This window comes from Falco punctatus (assembly GCF_963210335.1).
Source record: "Falco punctatus genome assembly, chromosome: Z".
In the NCBI taxonomy this organism is placed as follows: Eukaryota; Metazoa; Chordata; class Aves; order Falconiformes; family Falconidae; genus Falco; species Falco punctatus.
The window spans coordinates 17,324,746-17,340,113 of record NC_137586.1 but is presented as its reverse complement, the minus strand read 5'-3'; the positions used below and the strand labels follow the sequence as shown (position 1 = coordinate 17,340,113).

The window sequence follows — 15,368 nt, the reverse complement described above, 5'->3', positions numbered from 1 at the left end:
AAATACTGTGTTTTCTCATGTATGCTGTGTGCCTCCAAGCACAATTTGTTTTCCTGTTCTGGTCTCATTCCTTTGGCAAGGAAAATAGAAAAATCTGACAAGGAGTCCCAGAGCTTGTTGGAATGTCTTAAAGTGTCTGCTTTTCTCTGGGAACAGCCCCTTTGACTGTCACTATGTAAAGCTAAAGGGAGGATGCTGACACCACCTTTGCAATTCTAAAAGCTTGTTAGTGAGCTGTCCGGTCCTTCTAATCTCCTAGAGAGAACGTGAAGGGATAGCTACAAGTTAGAAGTGCAGGACCATGGTATTCACCTTTTCTTTTGAGCTGTGTTTCATAGACCGTGGCCATAACAGACTTTTGAGTTGAGATGCTTCTGGTATGAACCATATATTACAAGAAAAAAACAGGATAAGCAGACATTACAAAAGAACACTCTTCCCCCCTGTCCTTAGAAAGTGAAACAGCTGATAAAATGAAATGTGGTTGTGTATCACTATGGACAATGCTGAAAAGAAAGAAATCAGGCCATAGAAGTATGTTCATGCCTGTTAAAATATTACTTTCTTGCTCTTGATAAGTCTGCGTGGTCAGCTCTTTCTAATCCATCTGCCATGGACTGTGAAATAAAATTGACCTTTAATCTCCTTGTAATTAGGTTAACACTCATGTTTAAGAATACAATCATGTATTAAAAATAGTCAATTTTATTTCATCTCACTGTGCTAAGTATTATCTGGCAGAATCTCCGATGCTTTATCTAACAATCAATTTAGAAGGAATATCTCCTTATGCACAGAGTTACCAGAGTGCTCTGTCAGAGCCAGTAATGATCCCATTACACAGGTACAAATACATTTTTTCCCTTCAGTTGCTTGCTGGCTCAGTCACTTGTCTTTTTTCTTGCAGAACGATTCCTGGGGAAAGCAGTACTCATACGCACTCTTCAAAGCCATGAGCCATATGCTCTGCATTGGTTATGGAGCCCGCGCCCCCGTCAGCATGTCTGACCTCTGGATAACCATGTTGAGTATGATTGTGGGGGCAACTTGTTATGCGATGTTTGTTGGTCATGCCACTGCCCTCATTCAGTCTCTGGATTCATCACGGCGACAATATCAAGAGAAGGTAACTCATTTTAATGTAACTCCTTAACTTTTAAAACAGATGTTTTAACTGTGCAAAAGGCTGTATGAGCTTACATGATATAAGCTAGCAACATCTGAATCATGCTCCATGAGCTCAACGTATTCCTGCATGAACCCACTTTCCTTAAGGAGCTGATGGTTCTTCATGTCACATGCATTGAATGAAATCTTGGTTGTGAAATATACTTTAAACTCTTCTATGAAAAGTTCATCCCCTCATTCAGACCGTGCTTTGTACCCCTGTGCTACATTCTGTAGGTACTTGATCTAGGTAGCTTCAACAAGGGCCTTGATCTCAGGAGCCTAGGCCCGTCTGTACAATTTCCCATCATTCCTTTGGATTGCAGTTTAGAGATAACCTGAAACATGTCAAAAGAATGGCCTTTAAATGAGGACCAGACTAAATCAATTAGTTTGGGTTGGTTTTGGTTTTTGGTTTTTTTTGGGTTTTTTTTTTTTTCTTAACTACCTCAGAGAAGTGCTCAGAAGAAGTCTTTGTTTGCTTTATAATGGAACTGTTTACATGCTGATCCATGACTTGTTAGGTCCTTTCCAAGGACAGAAAGAATGGTGACCAAAGGGTAGAAGAAAAGAGTTTTGTGGAAGAAAGAGTCCTTTATAAAACAGAAAGAAAAAGGTTGTTGGATCCCTTGTAGGTATTATTGGAATTAAAAAGAAATACATGTGTACAGGGTGATAACTTTCTAGAATGAGTGCTAATTAACACTGTCAGTTGTGTAATACAAGTTGGAGGCAATTTTGGATGAAGCTACAAAACCAAGAGATGAGGTTATGTATGGTGGCATAAGGAAAAAGGATCAGAATGAACACCAGCAAGGGACAGTAAGGATGTGCAGAGTTACTGAGGTGCTTAAAAGAAGCCAAAATAGGTTATTATAGTAAATGGGCAACCAGAGAGGACATGCCAGGAGACAGGTCGGCTGAGCAAAGTAGTGAAATCAGTTCATGTCAGCAAAACAGAAACACAGCCAGAGCAACAGTATTTGGCATATGTCCATAAGAAAGTCCAGGAAGGCAAACTGGGCAGAAATCCTAGTATGAGGTAACACAAGCCCTGGGGGAGAAACCTGGCAGAGAGTAAGCAGAGGAGAGGATGACCCTGGCATCTACTGTAGATGAAGAGGACTGGCCTGAGTTTGTTGAGCAAGAAAAAAGTCTAGAAAAGATTTGAGTAGGAAGGATTGTAGTTTTTCCTTTACAAGTAGACAATGAGGGAGGAAATGAGAGTGTGTGGGAGAAAAAGAGTTTACATTCAGTTTTGTTAAGCCTGAGTTGCAACAAGACCATGGGGTCAATATATCAGAGACAGGGAGCAGTAAGGGATGAGCTATAAATCCAATAACACAAAAATTAGCCAGTGGCTGACGCATTAATCTCAGTTGTTTAAAACAGAAATTTGCAATCAAGAAAGCCCACACAGTGTTACCAAGAAACATAAGTGAGAATGAGAGGTTTAGAAGGAGAGGATGAGTGAGCATTAAAAACCTCTAAAAATCTGAGCTCTGACAGTGACTATGTGAAAACCCCTAATCCATCTCTGTATAAAGTCATGGGGCTAATCCTGGTAGGTTGTGTAACCCAGACTAACTGGCTTGCTGCGTCTGTTCTGCCACCTGAAAGGGAAATAATTGTATCAAAATGGGACATTAGTAAGGATCTGTGGGGCAGAAACATCTTTAACCATGGAGAAGGATACCCTAAACCTAGTGTAACTGCAGTTTCATTAGGCTCAACATACACAGGTGTATGAAATCAGCAGAAAAGTCACCATCCACCTGAATCATCTTAATCATTATCCTCAAACCTTGCTGGCTGCAGCATATTAGAATGTTTTGAGCATCCGAAATATAATACATGTGTAAAGATATTAATATATTTTAAACTGTGTTGAGTAAAGCCAGTTTCATGGTGATTTTGGTGTAAAGTAATACCCAGCAGCAGTCAAGTGGTATTGCATTTCTCATGTTTTCACATAACACCAAAGTGTTGGTTTTTTTTTTTGTTTTTGTTTGTTTGTTTTCCCCTCTGTTTTTTATGCACACACTTTATTAAACATTAGCATAGAAATGTCTGGCATTTTTCAGTTCCTGCAGTGCTCAACATTTTCATTCTTCTTTTTGTTTTTGGTTCTTATCTGTTTCCCGACATCAGAGACAATCAGGAATGAAAGAAATAAGCTAGAAATTGCATGTTTCTATGCTTTAGAAAAATGTTTCTCTTTTTCTGGCAGCCATTTGTGTGCCCGTTATTATGAACTAGAGCTAAAGTATGTCTTAATTAAATATTTTTTTTCTTCTGGTTTCTGAGACCCCGAAATCTTATGTATATCATTAGCTATAAAAACTGTACTGATTTTTTTGTATAGTCTTGCTCATTGCTTTATCATAGTTTAATCATATAATTTGAAATAAGTATTTGATTATAGCCTAATAATTATAAGCCATTCTATATAATGCTAATGAATACTGTATATTTTTCATTACTCTGCAAATTAGATAAATGGATATTTCAAAGACTAGTTTGTGCTACACATTTTGTCAGCATATTTTCTAGATTATTGCAGATAAAAAGAGCTTATATTTCACTTAACTGAGACTTGAGAAAAAGGCAAATTGAATCTCAAACCACAGGTTTCAGCGTTTTAATGTATATACTGCAATATCTATTTTTGCCTAGTGCATTGCTTTTTGTTTGTTCTCCTGGAATTAAAAAAAAAATTGAAAAATCAGGAGATTGTGACTTGTTTTGATTTGTTGGGCTTAAATGCTAGGCTCAACTACGTTTTTAGTCTTATATATATAGGATTATGCGTTTTTTGGCTCCATTGTTTTCTTTGCAAGAGTACAGAAAATAGTGTAATTAACATGAATTGCTAGGCAACATAGAATGATAATGGACATGAAGAAAGTGGTTGTTTTTTGGTTCTCCTCTGATTAGCACCATGCAAAAATCTTATCCCTCTTTTTCTTTCAACTGTTTTTTTTTCTGCTGTAGTTACAACGGTATTTCATGCATATATCTGTGGAATGCAACTAATGGAAAGAGTTCTGGTCCTTCTTGCATTGAAAGCAGCTAGAAATGACATATTTGCTGAAGTCACAGTATCTTCCTCATTCAGATCCTCCCAAAGCTCAGTATATATAAAACTGGAACAGGCATAATTCAAAATGGAGGAAATAAACACAGGAAGACAAGAGAGAGCTTTCATTAAGCCAAATATGTCAAACACTATCTAAGTGCACCAGCTAAAAGTTTGACCTGTGCAAAGCATTGCATACTGAGAGAAATCAAAGTATGGTAAGAAAGCAAATATTGCCTCCTGTGTTTACTGTTACGGGCCAAAGACATAACTTATCAGAGGAAATTAACAGCAATTATAAGATATAAAATGTAGAAGGTAGACAATAAAATCACATATCAAGAAATGGTACAGAAAAAGGACATATTGCTACATTCTGGTCACTTTGAGGAAGTTTAGATGTTTTTCTGCTGCAGTGACTGAATTGTTCTCAGAGAAATAATAGCTCTCAGATTGAATACATACAGATTGAACATACATATATCAGATCTTGGTAGCAAAGACTGAAGGGCCAATACCTGAAAAAGGAGAAAGATGTGTCCAAGCCAGGTAAACTCGATCAATATTCCCTTTTCAGTAAAAAAAACTTGACAGACACTCCCCTTTACGAAAGGACAGAAAAAATCAACAGATCAATAGCATCTTGGCACTCTCCTTCCCATCTTCAGTATAAGTCAAAGATGAATAAAGTAGTAAATTAAAGTAATATTTTAAGTAATATCGCCTTCGACATTTTCTAATATTTAGGAAGTCATGACATTGCAAAGACATTTGCTTTTGCAAAGGCAATATTTATTTGAAAGAACCAGAAATGTGTATGCAGAACTTGTTAACAAACTAGTGTGAAACAAAGCAGCCAAATGAACAGTCACTTGACAAGGAGGTAAAGACCATTACTTAAATATTTATTCCTTTATATGCTGGCAGTTTTTAATAGGAAGATGTTCACCTAATGCTGTGGATGTCATTGATTCATCTCAATTGAAGACAGGTTAGTATTTTTTCTGTTCCCATCTGTTGTGGGCATAAAATATCCAGAAACAAAGTCACAACAAGCGAATAGAGGCAAGATTTGTAGCAGCATACAGATTGTCTCATAGCATAAAGATTTTTGAATCGGTTTGTTAAAATGACACCTATTAGATACGTCTTCATTATGTTATCATTTGGATACTTTGCTTTTTCTCTGTTGGTAAGCAACTCAACCAACTACACAAGGTTTCAAAAATAGAAAAAATTATCAAAGTGATTTTACCCATCGCAAGTAGTAGAAAGTCATAAAATACATCTAATTCAACATCTGCATTTTTCTTAAGAAGAATAGAAGAGAGCTCTCCTAAGTTTTCCTAGGTTTCAAGCACTTCATGGTTAAACTGAAGGTGGATACAAAGTTATTGGCATGCTTGTTAGTACTGCTTTGATGCCTAGGGGACTTTTCTGGAAAGTAGTAAATATTTGTAAGTATCTCATCAGTATTTAGGGATTTGCATATTTCTGCAGGATTCTAGGAAACAGCTATTCTGGTCATGATGCAAATGTGTAGGAAAGGAAGAGCTACAGCAAACTCAGGACCACATCACTGTTTAACTAGGCTTGTGCCAGCTTTTGGTATTTTTTGTATTAAACTAAATATAAATATCCATATACATGTAAATATAAATACAATTTTTTGTCAGCTAGCCCTTGCTGGAATACAGTCAGATGAAAGAAAATGAAACATTGACTACATATTACATGTAACATTCACAAGAATCTTTGAAAATCTTATTTGTTCTGGCTTTTATTCTTAAACTGGACAGATGTTAAAAATACAAATTGCAGAACTTGGATTTTACACACCCAGCTGAACCTGCAATACTGGAATAGCATGTAATTTCTGGATCTGGTCTGATCTGAGCAGCAAAGTTTCTCATGAAATGCTGATTTCTAAATTCAGTAGCTTTTCATGGTTTTCACATTTTTTTTTTTTAATGGATCTCCTGCTTTTCTGATGCTGCTAGTGGGTGTTGAAAAGCCTGAAGACAGAGTAACACAAAGCTTTTCTGTGACTGATCTCAACTCCTTCTCTTTACTTAATAGTCCACTTTCATTTATACGGCATAATTTTAGCAATAGGTCATGTCATGTTCAGATTGCTGGAGAAGGTGAGCCACTTGGCAGATAAATCTTATCTTTTCTGTGCAGTTGTGCTGCCTTATACATGACACACCAAAGGAATGACTTCTTTTGGAGAATGAGGGATGGTTTGCCTTATTCTGTAGCTATATCCACTTGCAAGGGAAAAAGAAAAGGAAAATAAAGCAAAATCTTGTCACTGACTATCAGCCTGTAGTTTTGCAAGTTTTTATAAAAATTTCATCAGCTTGCAGAGATATATATCCTATTTAGCTTTGCCACAGCACAGTATTTCAAATAATAATAAAAAAATTCGAAGTGTATTACGAATGATCAGGTATAAGAGCTGCTAAAAGTTTTGTATGGTCTTGGACCTTCAAGACTGGGTATTGACTGTGCCAAAAGCATTATAGTCATTGTAGCATTGCAAAGTAGAAAATTCATTATTCCCTAAATATTTAGGCATAACTGAAAGTCTTTGCCCTTAGACGGTATCTGTAGATTGTTTTTGGTAGGTTTAATTCTTGGGTTTGTGATTTTATTTGGAAGTCCAGAGCGTCTTATAGTTTCTCTGTAAATCTGTAAGGCTTGGCTTTCGGATTATTTCTGAATCATCATTTTATGCTGTTTTGGCAAATATCAGGTGACAAGCTGCTAAATGGGTAGATGTGCTATTCCTGTCTTCTGTAAGCCACATTGATCTTTGTAGAAAGCACCGAGATTTCTTAGAATAGTGCAAGTTATTAAAAGATATTTGGTATAGCAGAATTATAAAACATTCTGAAACAGAAAAAGCACATGGCTGCACTTAGAAAAAAACTTTTCAATACTCTGTTTAAAAGGGTGCATACTGTGATTTAAAAGAAAATGCACATCAAAGAACTTGTAGATGTATTAATTCTGTTGTTTGTGTGCATTTAAAAAAAATATTTTGATGTGTAATTAAGACTATCGTGAACTCAACCCTCTGGCATATAAATTAGTATGTAAATACAGCCACAAGAGCCAGTATGGCTTGCACAGACAGATTTATCCATTGAACAAGAAAATAATTTTTTGTCAGGTTAGGGCCTTTACTGGCATCACTTGCTTTCTCTTTATGTAGGGTCATCTTTATCAGTTTGAATTTATTATAATTACCTGATTTTTTGCTGCACATAATTGTGATGTTTAATTGGACCTTGATCTTCCCAAGTTTTGAAATGGGAAAGAACAGATGCTACTGCAACAAGTAAATACAGCTACTGTTCCCCCTCTCCTCTTAATCAAAAATCAGAAGTTATTCACTTTTAATAACACAGCAATAACAAAATAAACATGTTTCTTTTCAAGTGAAACTGAATAGTACACTTGGGTTTAGGGTAAGACTTTAGGAGAGGAATATGAATCAGTCAGAACATTCTCACTGGACTGCTGTCCTCTTTTGTCCTGCTACTTCGTTACTGTACTGCAGCTTCTCATTATGGTCAGTCTTACTGGGGTACTTGGGCTCGTCATTTTTGCCTTGCATTTCTAAAAAGGCAATTGGTTTCTCCCAGTAGCAGGTACTGTGCAAGACAGCTGCTATCCACCCAGCTGCATCATACCTGTGCCAAACTGTAATAGACTCCCACTGCTTCTAAAATGACAGATACTTTGATTTATTGCTGTGTTGTGGGTAATTTACTTACAAAATGTGCTGCTGTCTTGCATTATGGATTAGGTTTCTAACAGTTTTCTATATGAAATTGTAGAGCAAGCTCATTACAATTTCAGCCATGTTCATGATGTCTTTTTAAAATTAGCTGTGAAGGCATGAAGTTATACCAAAGCCAAATTTTTTCACACAATCTGCTGTCTTTTCACATAATTATCAAAGGGTTACATGTTAAATAGATATTTTTTTTTAAAAAAGGGAAACAACAAATAATTAATTTTTGTTTTTCAAAGTCTTTGTTCAAATAGAACACAAGTTACTTTTTAGCAAGAGAAAACTCTTGTTTAAAGAGAGTTAAACAAGAAAAAATCTTGTTCAACAAGAGAAAACTCTGTGTGATTCACACCCCATAGATATAACGGGTAGTAATTATCCCAGCTACACTAGAATGACTATGCTTGTGTCCTGTATGTGTAGAAGGAAATGGCACTCAATATTATCTAATATAATATTATAAGTGAGAAAGTAATCATTGCTGTGCAAATTCTTTTTTTTCCTTTGCCTTGTTAGGGAGGAAGGGAAGAAAGAAGGGTTAATTATTTTTATCTTGACTTTTAAATAATAATTATCTCCTGACCTCACCCTGTTTCTTGAAGCATGAGTAATTAAAGCATGTCTGCTTTGAAAACATAATAATTTCAATAGCTAAGACATGCAATATTTATAAATGCTTTGGAATGCAGAGGATAACAGTAGAACCGAAACATTTTCTCTGGAAAAAATGTTTTAAATAGTCCTTCGTATTCTATTGTATGCTAAATTAACAGTTTTGTACAAGTGGTTACTAACCTCGCAAATATATTGTAACACTAATTCAAGAAAACTCTGGTAGAGTAAAGACTCAGTAATGAATATAGAAGTAAAATATTTCAATCTCCACGTGTTTTTATAAAATGCACTAGATTTGCCTTTTCCAGAAGATTTCTGCAATAAACTCAAAAAATTAAAAAAATAATCAAAACCTTTAGAACATGTTTCTAAACACTAAATATTTGCTAAAAGTATAATGAAAGCAGATCTTTTAATGAAAATGCACAATGCTATAGGTTCACATTGTACAGTTTGAGTTTAGGGAAATGTCATTTTCATATGATCTCCTTCCAGAAAAATTATTTGTTCATCAGTTGTCTTTTATTATGGGTAGTGCTTGATGCCTCTTTATATTCAGGCAGAGCTGGCCGAACATATTTTTTCACTGCAGAATGTAATGTAAACGTAAAAATAATTTTATAAAGTTTTTAAGAAAACACTGAGCGATTTTAAAAAGATAAGTGAAGGCAAGTCTTTGGATGTTTATTATTAGACATTTGATAGGAGCTGATAACCAGAGTTTAATGGAGTTAATGAGTTAATTCCCCTGATTAAGACACCTGCCTATATTTGTTTGGTTTTTTTTTTTTTTTTTTTTTTTTTTGGCATAGGACTTTCTGTTTTCCCTGACATTGCAGAGAAGGTAAGCAAGTGAAAGGAGCAGGCAATCACCTGGCAGAAGAGTTTAGCTCTCTTTGTTGCTGCTTCACTGCTGCCCAGCCTCAGAAGTTTTTCAGTCCTTGTTTGGGCAGCATCAGGCAGCATCAGAGGATGGACATGGCCTCACCTCAGCCAGGAACACCATCAGAGGCAGCTCAAAAGGCTAACATAAGAGAAAATTGAGATGGAGACCCCCAAAAGATGACTGATCAGCGTAACAGAGGTAGTGGAAAGGCATCTGTGACTTTTTCCTATGCAGTGCCTATGAGGAAAAAAGCAGCTGGAATTAGCAGGAGCCAAAGGATATGTGAAGTTTGAAGCAGGGAGGCATGAAGGAGAGGAAAGAACTGGGACTGCATCAGGTGGAGAGACTGTTGTCTTATTTTATAGAAGAACTGGGATCGGCATAAGACCTCATAATGAGGGATTTGTTGATGGCCCTTGAATTAATCTGCTAAGAGCCTGCCATTGCACAGTACATGACCTTGTCTGGAAGAAATTTGGAAGTGATTTATCATGCCCTCTGATTTTGGGGCAAAGGGATACAGTGGAGCCTTTTATTTCCACATGCATTTCCCCCCCTTACTTGGAGCATGAGTAGCTTCTGTAAGTGGACAGTGCAAATAAAGTAACAGAAGAGACTCAAAGTGAAAATAATCAGTGGTAATAATTACCTGGACACAATCTCACATCACCTGGTCAGGTGGTTGCATGACTTTGGGTTTCATGGGCAGAGACCAGATCAGCTAATAATCCCTGCTCTATCAGGTGCACCTGCAAGTCAAACAGTATTTAGTGTTCAAACAGTTTCTCTATTAAAAAATACTGAAAGGAAGTAAATGAACTACTATAGAAAGGGGAAAAGAGATTAAAAATGCTAGTGGACTATATTGGGCCATTGATTTTAAAGCAAAACTGTAAAAATCAGTGAGTGACTAAAAAGCAATGGCACGATAAAACCACTGGTATATGTAACTCAGTAAATTAAAACATAAGTCTTTACTGCTGAAAGATTGTGTTTTAAATTCCTGTTTGCAAAATATTTTAGAAGCTGGCTCTTACTCTGTAAGAGTACGTGATTTGGGGAAGGTAGCAAACAACAACGTAACCTTGCCAGACAGTGCCAACCCCAGAAATTATTTGGGACTGCTATAAAACTTAACTCTCTTGTTTTTACCTCAGCTTTATTTTCTTTCACAGCTTCTCAGTCTACCAGTCTTCCCCCCTATCCCTATGCCTGTGTCCAAGGCAGTATCTGCATCTGACAGAGAATATTTGTTCTCTTTTTCCTCAAAACCCTTCTCAGAAACCATCTGTTTTGTTGGATTTAGAGAAGACCATCTAAACCTTCCACCACTCTTGCCATGGCAGGAAAAGAAAGCTTTCATTTTCTGAAGGATGCTGTGCCACTTATGCCAATGAAGTGAGAGCTTCCTGAGGGAGGGTGCAGCAGTGTAATTACATAGAACAATGTGACAAAGCAGGGAAAAGGAGAAAAAAGTGGATAATGAAAGCGTTGTACTGTGACATATCCATTAATATTAGGTGTATGCCCCATTGCATATGACATTCAAATCTGCAGTACAGTTGTGAACAGAGTAGGGAACAATCCTGTGGCAGGCAAAGAAAATGAGCTGTCTCTTATCTGCAGTGGCTGAAGACAGTTCCTCAGTGGGTTGGCCTGGGTTTCTATGTCATACCAGAGCTAAAGGCACAGAATTGCTCAAAACAGAGCTTAACTTAATAAATTACATAGCATGTAACTTATACTTTGCCTGGGTGGCAGAGAGGGCTTCTGTGTTGACTATCAGTTTGAGAAAATGACAGTATCAGATGTGAAAACCAGAAGGAAATGCCACCTTATACTTGACACGGCTGTTGCTTTAGCCCTTAAGATCATTAGGTTACCACAGGCAGCATTTATTGCGAGGTTATTACATAATACTGAAGCTTTAACTGAAGCATTTGGCACCATAATGCTCATGTGCTAGATTTGATTACGACTACTCAAAATGGTATTTCGCTATCTATGCAGCTTTAAAATATATTTGTTGTGAAGACAATTAAAAATTCTTCTAGCTCTGTTTTCACAGTCAGTTGAGAAACAAAATACAAACAAAAAGCATTTCCTTGCCTTAGCAGCTTGTTATCTGTGTTTTTCACATAGCCTGTGTTGCTTTCTCTATAGGGCATGCACTACTGTCTTCTTGGGAAGGTTGCCATACAGTTTCATGGTCATTGCACAAAATTTGCCTTTTGATGTCTCTAGGAGACTGAAAAGGGCCCTGGTGAACTTTTATGTATTTATTGCATGCTTATTAAAAAAAAAAAAAAAAAAAAAAAAAAAAAGCCCTTCTCAAAACAAAACAAAATTTCTTTTAAACAAAACTGAACACTTTGCATTGCCCACCTGGAAAGACCCTTCTCAACAGGGCTGCACAGGTGTCAGGTTGGCTTCACCAGGGGTCCTGCACTGAAGCCTTTCAATGGGATGCCACTGTCAGTGCTTGTAATGATGTTTGCAGTACTAGTTCAGAATAAAAGTGGACTTAGATTATCAGTTGCACATGTGAAACAATAGCTGTTGGAGTCTATCAAACTCACAGCCAGTGGTACTAGTGCAAATTGCTTCTCTTGCAGTGGAAACAAAGGCTCTTTATTGTCCTCTAAAATGAAGGTAAATTTTGCTAAGATTTCAGATGCTGAGCAGATTGCTCCTAAAAATACTTAAGATGGGAAGAAATAGATATGTATTTTGTACATCTGATTTCTGTTAAGTCAAAGGAAGTATAAGTAAGCCTTAGGTCTCTCATTTAGGATTGTTTGTAGAATTTTTTATTTGCTTGCCTTTCACTACTTTCATATTTTTTCATAACCTTTTTTAGATGTTTTGTCTCTTCTCCAAAGCTCTCTCTGTTTTCTATATTTCTCCTTCTCATTATGGAAGAAGGAAAAAAAGAAAGTAAGGGCATTATTTGACAGAAGTTCCATTATTACTGTAGCATTTAAAGCTTTATGACTTCACCTTTAGATGAACCTGGCTATATTGAATAAAACACTTTCCCTGAGTGTTTCTGCAGAAGTGATCAGCAAGGAAATACAGTATCATCATTTGCTTGAGAGTTAAATCTCCATAGAGATGTGGGAAGTAATCCACTATTACTAACATCTTTTTGTCTGTCTTTTTGGAGAATAATAAATAAGACTTACCCTTTATGTAAGATTTGGTGCATTTGGATGATTGAATGGTTGATGAATTAAACTATTTCTTCACAACCAGTAATATCACAAGAATTGTTAGTCTGTTTTAAGAAAGTCAGAAATTGTCTTAAAATTTGTTCTTTGCAGAATGTGCTTCATTAGCTTTTCTATCCTTGACAGGCTCTCTAGCTCTCTTATTCCTCATTTTTATTGTAATTAAAGGATTAACTTCAAGTCTTGTTAAAACTTAGTAATTTTTTTCTGTACCTGGTAAGTTCCACAATTCTGGAATAGAAGAGGATAGATCCTGTCACTCAAAGGCATTCCTCCAAAACCATCAGGTCTATAATAATGCTTTTCAAGGTAGTACAAAAGGCTGGTTGGAGTATTCTTTACTGCCATGGCTGTCATTTATCAGGGAAGCCTCCAGCTGCCATAAATTCAGTTCCCTGAGGATGTCTCTGAAGTGTTTATACTTCAAGACTAGGTAAAGATTAGGTAAGGAGAAGATAAGAAGATTACAGATATTTTCTAAGAATGAATGAAACACAGCACCTGGGAACATGAAGAAGAAGAGCAGTTTGTGGCAGAAGGTTGAGACTCGTGAATATTGTGTGATGTTGTGTGTTAACCTCAGTGATTCAGGTGAAGCTGCAGATTTAACAGTCTGACAAACAATTATACATTATCTAAAAAATAAATTATAATATCTAGATCTTGAGATCATCATGCAGTAACAAGGTGTATGCTCAAATAAAATATGAAAGAAGGTTTCAGACTGTATATGTTAAACAAGAAATCATAAAGTAATAATAGTATTTATGAGGTTAACTGCTCAAAGCAGAGGTTTTCTGGTCTCCTCTAAGCTTCCATGGTTCTTTAAAAAAGTCTTTGTACTGCAGCTGTCTGACACTGACTCAAGTGTTTTCACATGAAATGCCTGCAAGGAGGCTGATTAATTGACTTTTATTCCCCACGATAGCATCTGCGTGGGATGAGACTTTGTCAGTGTTTCCCACCACCTTGCTTCTGTGTAAGAGGTTATTCTTTATTGGAAAAACAAGGTGAAATGTGATCATCTGCATTGCTGTTTCTACCCCTATGAAGAATAAGAGAACTTCTGTCTTGATACATGCTTATTAGGCAAAGCAAAAAAAGACGCTAAGATATGCCCAGCCTAGAAGAACCATTTCTTCATCATTAGGACACTGCTGTGAAATGAGGGCAGGCCAGTTCTCTGATCAGAGGTCAAGAAAAGTAATACATCCTATAACTGAGCAACTGGACCATCTTTGTTTACTGAAGAAACTCTGTCTCTCCCTGTAGTTTTGGACAGACCTTCCTATGCACAATAAACTTAATTACATGCAAGTCCATTTAAAAGGAAATTATTTTTGATGAATTGGCATTTTCCACTAGTTAATATAAAAACAACTGTTTTTTGAACTCAAGACAGTTTTTCGGTCTTATTAGGTCTTATTAGAGCCAGACTTTCCAGGATCAGCAGTTGCATTGTGCCAGTGTTTCTGTCTTGCTTGTGCTGATGCTGCTAGTAGCGTAGCTGTTGGCACAACACCAAGCTGATGTAACAACTATGCTGCTAATAACATTACTTATTTTCATTACAGCTATTAAGCAATAGATACAAAGTTACATGAATTCAACCTAATTATACCTTTTTCTATATTCCTTTTCTAAATATTCTTTCTAAATTGTTACTTCAAATTGCTTCTTGAAATAACTGGATTTCCTGTGGGTGAGATGCTAACAACTAAGCATACCCATTTAGCTAAAGGCATTGTAGCACATACCGAAATTAGCATTATGCAGTGTTTCTGTATTGCAGGATCAATGGGGAGAGGTGAAGCCCGTGCCACAGGAAACCACTGCTTCTGATAGGCACTCCCAACACGCATCTCTCAAAAATATTCATTCAAATGAAAACAAGGAACTGACAATTGTCACCCTGTGTTCAGAGTCAGTATCAAATGTAGCTGCAGCATGTATTCAATGCCTAGGGACAGTCGTCCCTGCCACAGGGCCTTGAGCTGTGCAGACTGCTGCTCCTGCTCAGAAATGAACTGAAGAAGTGTCTGAGCACAGATGAGCTGATCTTCCTCACTCTCCGCTTCCCCCAGAGTGCATGTGGGGAATAACTCCTTCTGCCTCCTTTCTCTTCACTCCAGGCACTTCTTTTAATGTATATTCTCTTTTACTGGCACAGGTAAATTGAAAGGAAAAAAATGGAATCCAAACCATTCAAACAATAAGGAAAATTATACAAAATGATTGGATAGGTACTAAATTTCACCTTGAAACTGGAAACTTTAAGAAGACCATTACAGCATATCTGATATTTTTAAATAAACTGTCATCTATACAGTATTTTTCTCATTAAGAGAAAAAAATCAACCTGCCATAGACTCCATACAGTTTCACCTATAGTAGCATGAAGATACACTTTTCATGCCTTGGGGCTTTGATAGTCGTTTAATTAAATCAGAATTCTGTCATAACCTCTACGAAGAGAAGAACTGAGCATGGTTTTCATGATCGTTCTCTCTCCTTCCCCTTTTAACACAATAAAAAGTAAATTTGTGCAAGATGAATAACAGACTAAGAAAACAAATCCTATTCAGA

General features: G+C 36.6%; 1 protein-coding gene across 1 annotated transcript in view; it reads left to right on the top strand.

Annotated features, from left to right (window-relative positions):
• Positions 1–15,368, top strand: part of HCN1 (hyperpolarization activated cyclic nucleotide gated potassium channel 1) — a 201,974-nt gene that overhangs the window by 128,058 nt on the left and 58,548 nt on the right. Inside the window, exon 4 of the mRNA XM_080370955.1 lies at positions 908–1,126. Within this exon, the coding sequence (XP_080227081.1) occupies positions 908–1,126 (219 nt within the window). The remainder of the gene's footprint in view (positions 1–907; positions 1,127–15,368) is intronic.